Raw genomic sequence first — 13486 nt, 5'->3', positions numbered from 1 at the left:
GAAGAGGAGCCTAAGAGGTGGTTTGAGTGAGAGTGAGTAATACAAAATAAAGGGAGAACAAAAGTATTGAGTTAGGGGTTAGCGGGTTAAAAGAAAAATACAGAAAGACACCAAACTCATCTAAAACCAAAAGAAACAGAAAAATACAGCAAATTCATCCAACTTCAAACATTGTAGTACATTAAAGAAAAATACAGAAGACACTACGGCAACAATTTTCTTGAATGCAAGCGATATTCTACAAAACACTGCCACAATTTTCTTAAATGCAAGCGATATTCTACAAAACACTGCAACATTGAACCTTACTTAAAGAGAGAGGCCAAAATTACAAAATCATAACATGTCACAAAGTTCCATTTATTTAGCTGAAAACAAAAGTTTTCAAACTGTCCCCCTTGAGAAGACTCATTTTCCTATTCTCGTACAATACAGCGACTGATCAAGAAGGAGCATGATTATTTGTTCCTTATTTTTCAAAGTATTAGAACAGAAATTAAGAGATCAAGTACACAAAGTACTAGTAAATCCGATCATCAACGAAGTAAGGATTATCGATCTCTATTCAAATCCCATCATCTTTTTGAGATTGATGACGAATTCATAGACTTTTTCTGGGTCTGGAATGACTTTGGCTACTGTCTTTCTCTGCATGCACCTATTAATCCAAGCAGACAACTTTGGTGTGTGGTCTTCAACCTTGAAGTTTCCAAACTTTTCATATGCAGAGAACCAGCTCGTTATACCGATCGTTATGATGTCAACAAAACCAAAGCTATCTCCACCGAAGAAATCTTTGTCCCCGAGAAATTTCTCTAGCTGCTTTAAGACTTCTACAAAGTCTTTTACAGCTACCTCTTGTGCTTCTCCTTTGGTCCTCCATATACTGCTTCCTGCATCGTACAGCTTCATGTATACAATCATGAAGTTAGACCTATATATACAAACATGCTGCTTACTATTGGGTCATCAAGGTTTGGTTACCCAATGATACGACAGTAATACTGTGTTACTTGTTAAAAATGCAAGTTCATATTTGAATGATTAAAAAGCTCATTTTTTTCACCATTAGTGTATCCTCATGTTACTAATTGATAGAAATAAATAAGATTCAAAGTGAGCAAACGTAGATTTTGAATACTTAAAAATCCGAATCATTTAGTAAACTAATTTGATAACAAAAAAGAAACATCGACCGAAGAGAGGACCTAATCAAATCTCAAAAAGTATATAAAAGAAACCAATTACCTTTTTGTCAATGTAGTCGGCCTGGAACTTGGCCTGAGCACGAGCATAAGGGCAAGATGGGAGCAATGGTGGAGAAGCCCAGGTCTCATCAACGTAGCCAACAATGATGCTTGACTCACACACTGGTTTTCCCTTGTGAAGCAGCACAGGCACCTTGGTGTAAATCGGGTTGGATGTGAGGAGCAGCTCACTCTTGCCTCCAAATAGATCTTCAGCTCTCTCTTCATATTGGATGCCCTTTTCCTCCAACACAATTTTCACCCTCATGCAGAAAGGGCTAACCCAGCAGTCCAAAAGAACAACATCTTCCGTCGACATCTCTATCGATTTTCTCCTGTGTATATGATTTTCTAGAGTTTGTAGTATATAACACAATGAAGAAGATGTGGAGGAATTTATAGGGAGTGTGTGTTCTTAATTAAATACTTGTTAATTAGGAGATGGAATTTTCGATGTTTTGTGAGGTGTTCTTGTTTTGCCCTCCAAAGAGGATAAACTCTTGTAAGTTTGTTAATTTAATACATGTTAACTAGCGTTAAGTGTTTGTCAGTTGGAGCTAATTATGCTTCAAGAAAGGTTTTGTCTTAAGAGTATGGAGTATATATCTAGCTAGAAAGCCGGCTCACAAGAAGTTTCAGGTTTTGATCGACAGGTATATCTCTTAATTATTTGTTGGTATCTCTTTGTTAGTCTGCAGAGAAACCATAATATAAATTACAAAATAAGAACAAACCAGCTGCTCTGAAGTTAAGTTGCTTGTCCACCATTTTGTGATTACCGTAGTTTTTGTAACCATTTATCCTATTTATCATTAGCTAAAACATAATCTCCACATTACGGTTGCATTTCTTCCAGTCACCTATTCCCACAATTTAACAATTTTGATAACAATTAACATTTTCACACCGTCTATTTATTTTATATATATATGAATGATTAAAAATAATCTTCTTTTTCTTTTTGATGAATAAAAGAGGACAACTAAGACACCCCCTAGGCCGACACAAAACCCTAAAGCAAGAAACAACAACAACATAGCCTTATCCCACTAAATGGGGTCGACTGTATGAATCCTAGAACGTCATTGCGCTCGGTTTAAGTGGGGTCGACTGTATGAATCCTAGAACGTCATTGCGCTCGGTTATGTGCCACATCTTCCGTTAAATCCAAGTACTCCAAGTCTTTCCTTAGAGTCTTTTTCCAAGTCTTCCTGGTCTTCCTCTACCCCTTCGGCCCTGAACTTCTGTCTCGTAATCGCATCTTCTAACTAGAGCATTTGTAGGCCTTTGTTTCACATGTCCAAATCATCTTAACTGATTTTCTCTCATCTTTCCTTCAATCTCGGCTACTCCTACTTTACCTCGGATATCCTCATTCCTAATCCTATCCTTTCTCGTGTGCCTACACATCCAACGAAGTATTTTCATCTCCGCTACACTCATTTTATGTACGTGTTGATATTTCACCACCCAACATTCGTGCCATAAAGCATTGATGGCCTTATTGTCGTCCTATAAAATTTGCCTTGAGTTTTAGTAGCATACGACAGTTGCACAACACACCCGATGCATTCTTCTACTTCATCCATCAAACTTGTATTCTGTGGTTGAGATCTCCATCCAACTCTCTGTTCTTTTGTAAGATGGATCCTAGGTGGCGAACGCTGTCACTTTTTAGTACTTACTAATCTTCAATCATCACCCCTAACTCATTTGAACCTTCGTTCGCACTGAACTTGCAGTCCATATATTCTATCTTTGACCAACTTAGGCGAAGACCTTTAGATTTCAGCATTTCTCTCCAAAGGTTAAGTTTCACATTGACTCCTTCCTGAGTTTCATTTATTAACACCATATCGTCTACGAAAAGCATACAACAAGGAATATCTTCTTGAATATGTCATGTTAACTCATCTATTACCAATGCAAAAATGTAAGGACTTAAAGATGAGTCTTGATGTAACCCTACAGTTATGGGAAAGCTTTCGGTTTGTCCTTCATGAGTTCTTACTACAGTCATTGTTCCATCATACATATCCTTTATAGCTTGGATATATGTTACTCATACTCATTTCTTCTCTAAAATCCGCAAAGAATGTCTCTTAGGACCCTATCGTACATTTTTTCCAAATCTTTAAATACCATGTGCAAATCCTTTTTCATATCTCTATATCTTTCCATCGATCTTCGTAAGAGATAGATTGCCTCCATGGTTGAGCGTCCTGGCATGAACCCTAATTGATTGTCCAAGACCCATGTCTCTTGCCTCAATCAATGCTTAGTTACTCTCTCACAAAGCTTCATTGTATGGCTTATTAAGTTAATACCCCTATAGTCAGGGGTGGAGCCACATGGAGGCCAGGCTAGGCCTAGGCCTATCCTGAAATGGTTAGTGTATTTTGACAATCCCATCATCACATGGGTTCGAAACTCATTGACATCAACAACCTTTTGCTTTTTTTAGTTTAAACTAAACTTATAATTAGGTTTTTGGTTTACCATATAACAACTAATTTCAAATTAGAGGAAAATCCAATTACGTTGAAAGGAAAATCTCATGGTAATTGTTTTGAATTATGGCCTTAAATTTTTGTTTGAATCTTCTTTTTTGTTTTTTTTTGAAGCTCGTAAATAAGTGTTGTTCTTATAATATAATCATCCCAATACTTAATTTTTCATAATAATTTAAATCTCCATTACTCTTGTTTGATAAATTTTCTGTGCCAATAAAAAAAATTTAAATTTTCTAGAAGTAATCATATTGCTATATTTAATCTGATTTCTTTTATGTGTCTGAAATGCCCCTCATGAGCAGAATTTATGGCTCCGCCATTGCCTATAGTTCATGCAATTTTGTACGCCGTCTTTATTCTTGTAAATAGGCACCAAAGTAAGATGAGAGAAAACCAGTTAAGGTGGTTTAGACATATAAAAAGACCAAAAAAAAAATCCCATCTGAAGGACGAATATTGAAGCCGCCACCGAGCCACCATAAAAACCAGGCAACCACCACCGAGGTCGCCCAAATCGCCAGACTTCTCCTAACGCCCTAGCCTTCGTGATGAACACCACAAGCCTGGTCCAATAGTCGCCACCCGAAGAGTTACTGGAACGAAACTTTGATGTTGAAAAAACCACTACCAATATTGTGATGAAAGGTAGCGATACGAGGACCATAAACGACGTTCTGCGCACATTCCCATGCAGAAGCTAAAATTCTGTTTAAAAAGTTTGCTTTTGAAACGGGTGTCGAATTCATTTTAAAGAATCCTTACCACTCAAGCTATCCAACTGTAACATTCCACATCGCTCAGGGGAGTGGATCCTCTAAGTCTTATATGTACATGTCCATCTCTTTTTAGCACGAGACATTTTGGGAGCTTACTGGGTTCGGGTTCCATCGGAACTCCGAAGTTAAGCGAGTTCGTGCAAGAGCAATCTCATGATGGGTGACCCACTGGGAAGTTCTCGTGTGAGTTCCCAGAAACAAAACCGTGAGGATGTGGTCGGGGCCCAAAGCGGATAATATCGTGCCACGACGGAGTCGAGCAATCCCAGGATGGGTGACCCACTGGAAGTTCTCGTGTGAGTTCCCAGAAACAAAACCGTGAGGGCGTGGTCGGGACCCAAACCGGATAATATCGTGCCACGACGGAGTCGAGTTCGGGATGTGACACCAACTGCTTACACAAGATCAAGATAAGTGAAAAACAAAACACATGGTTGTAATCAGGGGAAAAAAAGCATGGCGTCATTTATGCGGCTATCAATGAAGATGGAAAAACCAATTAGCTTAGGGTGATCGGGGTTGCGTGGCAATACCCGCAAAAAATAATCTTCTCATTGTGTTCAAAGGAATGCTTAATCCCTCCACAACCACCTAGAATTCATGAAAAAATGACTTTATTCGCTTATCCAGTTTTGCATTCGAGGGTTTTTTTTTTTTTTTTTTTTTTTTGGCATACATTATCTGTCTATTTTATCTCCATGTTGGTTTATATGGGCTCTATTGTCATAAACTATAGTTTATAACTTTATTGGGCTCGGCCTGCATTTTGCTTTGTTATTGGGCTCCACTAATGTGAGTGGATGTTATCAAAATAAAGTTGACCACACCCAACACCCACTCTCCTCCTTCTCCTCCTCCTCATGCTCCTGGAACTTTAACAAAAATCACCTGGTACTGTTCATTTTAACCAAAAACCACATTTTTACGCAAGTCAATTCTGGTACTTTTCCCTTTATTTTGGCCTTCTTATTTTGAAAATTAGTATTCCTCCTCCTCCTCCTCTTCCGCCCCGCCTCCACTTCCTCCTCCTCCTCCTTCCTCTGTTTTGTCGTCGTTGGAACATTCCTTTCAAAGTCGGTCAATGAAAATACAGTCAATTTTGTACAGAATTACAATATTTGATTTATTCGCAAGGCACTGAAAATTCAAATACTTTCTTGTCCGATCAGATGTTTGATATGATGAGAAGAGTAACACTAGCATGATAGGAGCTGTGCCATTCGGGGTGCTGGCTGCGTGCGTCGTCGTTTTGGTCCCAATGGCCATGGCCGGATACCATCTCAGCCGCAAAAAGATGCTTTTCTTCAGCGGCGCTCTCTTCATCGCTCTCGCCATCGGCGTCCACCTCAGCCCTTACTTCCCCTCCGTCAACGACTTCGTCACCACGGTCTCCTCCGTCGTCGTCTTCGAGAACCGCCGCGACTCCTGCCTCTCCCACCTCCACGACGTTGTTTGGGAGGTTACTCCTTCCCCCAATTTCAACGCCCTCGACAACAACACCGTCAATTACGACAAGTCCTGGGCTTGGCCTTCTTCCTTCGCCGTTTCTGCATGTGGATTTCAGAAGCTGGGTCGTTTCGACGCCTCCGATCTGCTCAACGGCTCGTGGGTCGTGGTGGCCGGAGACTCTCAGGCGAGGCTGGTGGCGCTTTCGCTGCTCAGCCTGGTTCTGGATTCTGGGCCGCTGGAGAAGGTTAACAAGGATCTATTCAAGAGGCACAGTGATTATCAGATTGTGGTGGGCGAGATTGGGATGCGATTGGATTTCATCTGGGCTCCTTATACTGTGAATTTGACCAATCTGGTGTCGAAGTTCAAGCGAAATCGGAACTTCCCGGATGTGTTGGTGATGGGTTCTGGGCTATGGCACATGCTGCACTTCACCAACGCTTCAGATTTCCGTGTTCAACTGCAATCACTCAGGAGATCTGCGGCGTCCTTGTTGCCAGTTTCGCCGGCGATTGGCTCTGAAAAGCCGGAAACCAGCTCGGCTTCAGGCTCTGGTTCGGCCCGGACGCCACACTTGTTCTGGGTTGGCATGCCCACGTTGATAAACTCGATGTTGAATACGGAGGAGAAGAGGGAGAAGATGACTGATGCAATGCGGGGTGAGTATGATAAGGAGCTTCAAAAGAGTAAGCTTTTGCAGAAGTCCGGCGGTCCGCTTTGGTTACTGGACATTGAGTCCCTGAGTTGGAATTGCGGGGTTCGATGTACGGTTGATGGAATGCATTATGATATGCGTGTTTACGAAGCAGTGCTGCACATCATGCTAAATGCATTGCTCATCGAGTCTCACCAGAAGCTTTGATTTGATTCTTTTTGTTTTCTCTTGGTATATGTCCTGCTCCGGCTCACTGGTTTGATTCCATATGGAGTGAGCTTTTGATTCGTCAGGGAGGTTGGTTGGCTCCTTTGCTTCCTCCTCTTATCTTGCATCTTCGGTTTCTGCCAGGTTTCTCTCTTGGCCTCGGAAAACTCGGTATAGTTTATGTGAGATAGCAATTGAGATTGAAATTCATTTGTATCTGATTTGCATTAATCTGAATATTGAATATACTTACTTGTATTGTGTAGTCTATACTCAAGACAATTCACAAAGAGCTTCCTGGATAGAAAGTACATGTCCCTTTTTTTTTCACACTTTCGTAGATCACAGCAGACACGAAAAGTTTTTTTGTTTCAATTCTATCGTGCTTTCTTTGCTAGCTTTAACTCCGCAGCAAGTTTTATGGTTTTGCACCATGTTTTTTGAAGTTATGTTCTGTATTCGTTCGTAAGAAATCCAGTGCACATGAAGCTTGTAGCTTTTACCTGTTTTTAAGGTTTATGGACTAAGTATCCATAAAAGTAGCTGCTCTCTTTAGGAAAAGTTGTTAAAGTTGACACATAAATTGTATTCTCATTAGGAAATTGTAGAGGAGAGCTAAACAATTATAACTTTGCTTTATATAGAATACTAGTGACACCTTCCAAAATACTACAACGTGAACTAGCTGGCTGCATTCGCATCATATTGTTTGCCTCCAAGTATGAACATATACTTGGAACTTGTATATTTATCGGATGGGAAAACGTCATTAATTTCTGTTAGAAGGATGATATTGAATATGCTTGTGAAGAGAGTAAAATAGTCTTGGCTTTAAGTTCATCCTGTCTGGAAGTTGAATTCAAATACAGTTCCTTGGCTTTTTTAGTAATGAGATACAAAGAGGAAGAGAAGACAAAGGGGGAGAAACTATCCATCCAGAAGAATAATTTTTTGGATCGAAACCTTGTTGATGGACTCGATGTTTTTCTGGGATGGTTAATCCAAAGATGTTTGTATTTAGGGTCTTATTCTTTAAACTGACAAGGGAAAACAGTAATAAATAATTAGGTATCAAAGAAATTAAAGTTTTCTGGCTTGCCGTAGAACCCTGATTATGCAAGGACAGTTAACAAGTGGGTTGGAATGGAAGGTACTAGCTCCGTATTTGCTCTTAATATGCAGTGGTGTTTCAAGGTTCATTACGAACTCTTATCTCTAGCAAGTATAAGCTTCTCTCAAGGATTGTGGTGCAATCTAACCGTAGGTGCGATTCCTAGGATCCCCTCTAGTCTGATGCTAGTGTTCTCTACCTTTTCACTATGGTTGCTTGTCCTACATCATTGTGTTTTTGCCTGGCCAATCCGAAGTTAAATCATGTTACTTTTGTGTTGTGTTTTCTTTTGTGTTGTCCTACATCCCCATGTGGATCTTCGAGTGTTTAATCGACTTTATCGTGGCTTCTGCTGGAGCAAATTTCGTGGTGTTTCTTGGTTTGCACGTACCATGGATCGTGTGTGCTACAGTACTGAATATGAAGGTCAAATCTGGCTGAACAGTTTAGAAAAGTATGTTTATGTAGCAGTTGCTTTGGCATGCAGCTATGCATACGTTGGATGCAACTTAAGTTGTGCAGTTGATGGGATTTGCTTCTCTTTCTGAAATGGGAATGACTCCTCTCCGCGACACTCTCATTCCAGGTTAGTAAACAAATCGTTAGGTTCGTGGGAGTTATCGGGACTTTATCGCTATCGATTGAGAATGACAACGGATTATAGACATGCTGCTCCATTGTGAGCAGCAAGCACAATTGCAAACATGCCAAACAAAAATATATGTAACCTAAAGAAAATTCCCGCAATAAATTTGATATCCAATCATGAACTTTCAATCATGAACCACCACACCAGAAGCAGAACCAAGCAATTTATCAGTACTTACAAACTACACTCCGCCAGTACACCCTCTCATCATCAGACCGCTGTGCAGCTCCAGAGACCTCCCCAGCTACCGTGGCAACAGAGCAGTTCTATCTCAATCCCTTGCGATTCTATCACCGTGCACCCCTGAGCACCAGCATACTCCGCAACCTATACCTCAAGATCAGTTTACATTCCGGGCCCCTTTAATAGTTAAGCTTTGGCATAGGTCTTTGTACAACATCATCCGCAATCTAACTGTACTTCCTTACCAAAAGAAAAATAGAACAAGCAACAAAAAGGGAAGATATACAAAACCGGTCTCTCCTGCACTATTTCGTTGAAACAGTGCTTTTAAGAATCAAACTGCTTCCCTTCAAAAGTCTGCCCAAAGTTCCAAGCCTTGGGAGCAACGTTGTAAGATGTAACTGTGCGCCCATCGCTGCTTGTGACCTCGAAAGAAAGAGGTTGGTTCAGTAAATCGGCGCTTGCATGCCAGTTTTGGCCCCAATTCCGTCCCATTGGAAGCCAGCCGGTTCTTGAACCCTTGATCTTCACGGCAACAATGTCTCCAGCACCACCAACATTGCTGATGAGCACTGAGATAAAGATATTAGAACCATCTATGGTGAAACGAATTCCTCCTTCCTTTCTACACTTGATCCTGTTTCAAACACAATGAACAAAAATAAGAGGAAAAACCACAAAAGGGGATTTTGCACTCCAGACTAACACTTTCTTAGTTCAAACAAATGAAACTCTGGACAATGTTTTCTCATTTTCTTGAAAATATGAGGTGAGATGCCTCATTTGTGTGGTGACTGGTGAGTGAGCTCCCATGCCTCAGCATATGCCAAGGTGCCACCAATTTCTGACATGGTGTGTGTGAATCTTGAAAATCGAACATTGTTCCATCAAATATGCAACCAGAAAACCTTCTTTGACCCTTATATTCCATTAGTAATTAAGCAAAATCACTTGCCAAATTGCAACTACCATACGCCATACTAAGCATTGAAAATCGATCTCTAAAGCCTATATATTGAAAGATCTTCGTCAAATACCAGACCACCTTTTTGAAGGAATTCCTCGTATCTACAGCAGTTTATCACAAGCGATATTCCTATTCTTAGCTACATTAGGCGACGTGAAGGGTTTGAACCCAGGACACAATCCCATTAGACAACAATATTAATGGTATGGTACCGTTTTCAATACTGTAGACATCAAAATTTCGTTGTTCACGTGCCCTTCTGTTATTCGTTGCAGGAATTTTCGTGTTATACATACGTCATTTACAATAATAATCACATTTAAGACAACAAAATTATATTTATATTTTAAGCAGAGAAAGAAAGAAGGTAAAAAAAGAAAATGAAGATATGAAAGAGTAAAGTAGAGGGCAACAAAATTGGAAGCCCAAGGACCAACCTACGATACTGGACGGCCATATTGCCAGCCTTCCAAATAGCGATCTTCTCAAACGCCTCGATGGGAAGCACCAAATGCTTGTTCGGCGCGTTGCAGTGGCCCCCGCCTTCCGCCGTGAACCCGTAATTCGGCGGGCAGAAGTTGGTCGCCGTCACGATAATCGACGTCCCAGGAATGCACCACCGCATGTCCTCCACGCACCGGACCTCGAAGCACGCGCCGCAGATCTGGCCCCGCTCGAACAGCGCCTCGCTCAGCCCCACCGTCGCCAGCCCGTACCCGGCCTTCTCGAGGTCTCCGTACCCGCACGCACCGCCGACTTTGTCGCGGGGGTCGACGGCAGCGTAGTAGGTGGCGCGTGCGGAGGTCCAGTCGTAGAGGGAGGGTGAGGCGGTGGGGAAGGGGGAGGAGGAGTGGGAGTGGGAGAGGGCGGTGGAGGCGAGCGCGAGTGGGAGGAGGAGGAACAGGGCGAGAGCTGGCGGCGACATTTCTGCCGTTCTTTGTTTTAACGCCGTCGGCCTTTTGTCGTCGGCGTTATTAATTTGCTTTCTCGTTCGAGGAAGGATTAGTGTGAATGAGTGAGTGAGACTGAGAGAGTGATCCAGAGAGAGGGAGAGACAGAGTACAGGTAAAAACGGAAAGATAAAACATTTTGCATTTTATTTATTTATTTAAATGATGTTTTTCGCTTTTTAGGCTCATGGGACGGACGCTGTCAATCACGTTGCGGCTCGCACCACTAATTGTCTTCTAATTGTCTATATTATTAATCAATTTTCTAATGCAATCATATTATAATAGACAATCTGATATCAAATGAGTAATTTGTGAGAGTTCAACTTAAAATCTCATTTTGATATTAAAATAGATAATTTGAACTACATTATTACTAGTTTAATTTTTTTTTTTAACAAATGATATTATATACATTAAGGGTTTGGGAGTTAGTTAAGATTCAGAATGGACTAGCAATAATATGGTTCGATTCTCGGTAAAAACGAATTTGAACTAAGACATTTCACTTACAAGTAAGTGAAGAAGAATATCACTAGATCGTAGTCATAAGTGATTTGCTAGCCCAAACTAAAAATCTCATTTTTACATAAATGAAATACCATTAACATAGTATTACATGTCATCTATCGTCAATGAACAAGTCTTCTCCTTTTCGATTGCAATCGAGCTTTCTCCTTTGTTATGTCCATTATACGATATTAGAATGGAATGTACTATTCACACACACTTTTTTACTGCTCACGTACCCTTTGTTAATTTCTATCAGTTGATTTTCTTCAGTTCATTCAATCAAATGGAAAAAAATTAGAAAGATGTGTGAGAAGTAAAACAGAGTGTGAATATCACATTCCTATTGAAATAAGTAATGTGACTAATGAAGATAGGGATTGAAATTTAATTAAATAGCTTAATTAATTGTCACGGTGCTTAAAACGAGCTTCGAAATAGTTTCGGACTCTTCACTTGAAAGTGAGAGGTCTTTTGTTCAAATCTTGTGGATGGCGAATTCGATACCAAAGGCTGCTCTATATGTAGCTTAACTATAAGATCCCACATCACCTAGGGATGAGGATCTTGTAAACCTTATATGTATATTCTCATCTCTACCTAGCACGAGACCTTTTGGGAGCTCACTGGCTTTGGGTTCCATTGGAACTTCGAAGTTAAGTGAGTTCGCGCGAGAGTAATCCCATGATTGGTGACCCACTGGAAAGTTCTCATGTGAGTTCCCAGAAACAAAACCATGATGGCGTGGCCGGGGCCCAAAACAAACAATATCGTGCTACGGTTAAATCGAGCTCGGGATGTGATGGATGCCTAAATCAAGATGTGACATTAACTGAACTCTCATTCTCTTTAATATAAAAATATCGATATATTAAAAATAAAAAAAAATCAGGCTCATTGAGCCCGAAAGAGCCCAAACCTCACTTGGTGTGTGAGTGTGACTAAAAATGATACAAGACTCAAAAGGCCACAAGAATGGCCAATGACCTGCTTTTTAAAGAGCCCCAAGATTGTGTAATGAAAAATATCGATGTATTAAAAAGGATAATAATAATGCTCATTGAGCACGTACGAGCCCGAACCTCACTTTGGTGTGTGAGTGTGACTAAAAATGATATAAGACTCAAAAGAGCGCAAGAAGGGCCACTGACCTGCTTTAGAGAGCCCCAGGGTCGTGTAATGACACAGGTTTTCGAACGCAAAACTGACACTACAACCAAGAAAGAGAAAAGGCCGGTTAAACCTTGTGGCATGGTATGAGCCAAGTGCTGTCGCATAAATCCAACAGCTTGAATTACTTGGTCAACGAATGATTACATTCTCATGGTCGAAGATGATTCATTAAAGCAAACGTGACGTCCGTAATTGACTGATTTAAGAGTTATTATCCAGCTCATCTAAGTCAATTAGACATTTGATTTTGAGATGATACTTGACAATTTATTACATAACTTATTTTAACCTGATATGAAATAAAACAAAAAAATGAATTTTCGATCAACATATTAACTAACCGAATTATTATCATATCACCAGTTAAATAACAGATCGGAATAAATTTACCTGAAAATAATTTGTTAAGAAAAATGTTAATTTGGTAATTTTGAACTACTAAAAAACCAACCACAATAGCATAGGATCTAATCTCATATAAGTGAGATTAAATCCTTACCGTTGGATTCTAATACCCTTTCACTTTATCTCTTTCCCAGACTCTCAGTACCAACTCGACTCCATTTGTCTTCTCTCAATCTCGAAGTCGACGCTCACTCTCTCTCTCCCATCGCCATCTCCATGTCTAATTTTGTCGTCCAAGCCACTACAATAATCACGGGCTATCTCATCTCGTTGTCCAAGCCACCACTACCAGGCACCGCCGCACTAGTGATGAATCACGACCACCACCATCAACTCCTCCCATAACCCAACTGCAAGGTTGCAAATCGAGATACAAATTCCCAGCTAATTGCAAGGTTCCAATACCATTTCTTTGGTGACTGATGAAAATTGAAGGGTCTAGTTGTCAAAAGAACAGCGTGCAAGAGTCTCTTTGACATGGTTCTAAAGTTTGAGAAACGCTCCAAAAAAAAAAAAAAAACTCCATCCATTTGCATATCTTTATACATTTGATATTTTGTAATAACATACTAATGTTTTTTTTTATTAGGCTTTTATTTCGGGGTATTTAATACTTGGAAGACAAATACATTTTTATGTTTTGAAATAATATTTATGTGATAATGTGATACGTAGATATTTCGTAGATATT

At 40.3% G+C, this 13486-nt stretch overlaps 3 protein-coding genes across 3 annotated transcripts; 1 reads left to right on the top strand and 2 right to left on the bottom strand.

Annotated features, from left to right (window-relative positions):
* Positions 1-561: 561 nt before the first annotated feature.
* LOC103444374 (probable glutathione S-transferase) lies at positions 562-1566 on the bottom strand. The gene is made up of 2 exons (XM_008383302.3): positions 1249-1566; positions 562-906 (listed from the first exon to the last, which is right to left on the bottom strand). Exons 1-2 carry the CDS (start codon positions 1564-1566, stop codon positions 562-564), a joined length of 663 nt encoding a protein of 220 aa, XP_008381524.3.
* A 3932-nt stretch (positions 1567-5498) lies between these two features.
* On the top strand, positions 5499-7155 carry LOC103411773 (protein ALTERED XYLOGLUCAN 9-like). The gene has a single exon (XM_008350394.4). It carries the CDS (start codon positions 5738-5740, stop codon positions 6845-6847), a length of 1110 nt encoding a protein of 369 aa, XP_008348616.3. The 5' UTR covers positions 5499-5737; the 3' UTR covers positions 6848-7155.
* A 1527-nt stretch (positions 7156-8682) lies between these two features.
* LOC103411774 (expansin-A13-like) lies at positions 8683-10861 on the bottom strand. The gene is made up of 2 exons (XM_008350395.4): positions 10195-10861; positions 8683-9427 (listed from the first exon to the last, which is right to left on the bottom strand). The coding sequence occupies exons 1-2, from the start codon at positions 10680-10682 to the stop codon at positions 9118-9120; spliced, it is 798 nt and encodes a 265-aa protein (XP_008348617.3). The 5' UTR covers positions 10683-10861; the 3' UTR covers positions 8683-9117.
* Between the last annotated feature and the right edge of the window lie 2625 nt (positions 10862-13486).

The sequence above is a fragment of the Malus domestica genome, chromosome 09 (genome assembly GCF_042453785.1).
Source record: "Malus domestica chromosome 09, GDT2T_hap1".
Taxonomy (NCBI): domain Eukaryota; kingdom Viridiplantae; phylum Streptophyta; class Magnoliopsida; order Rosales; family Rosaceae; genus Malus; species Malus domestica.
The sequence above is the reverse complement of the archived record's forward strand: the minus strand, read 5'-3'. Positions and strand labels throughout refer to the sequence as shown.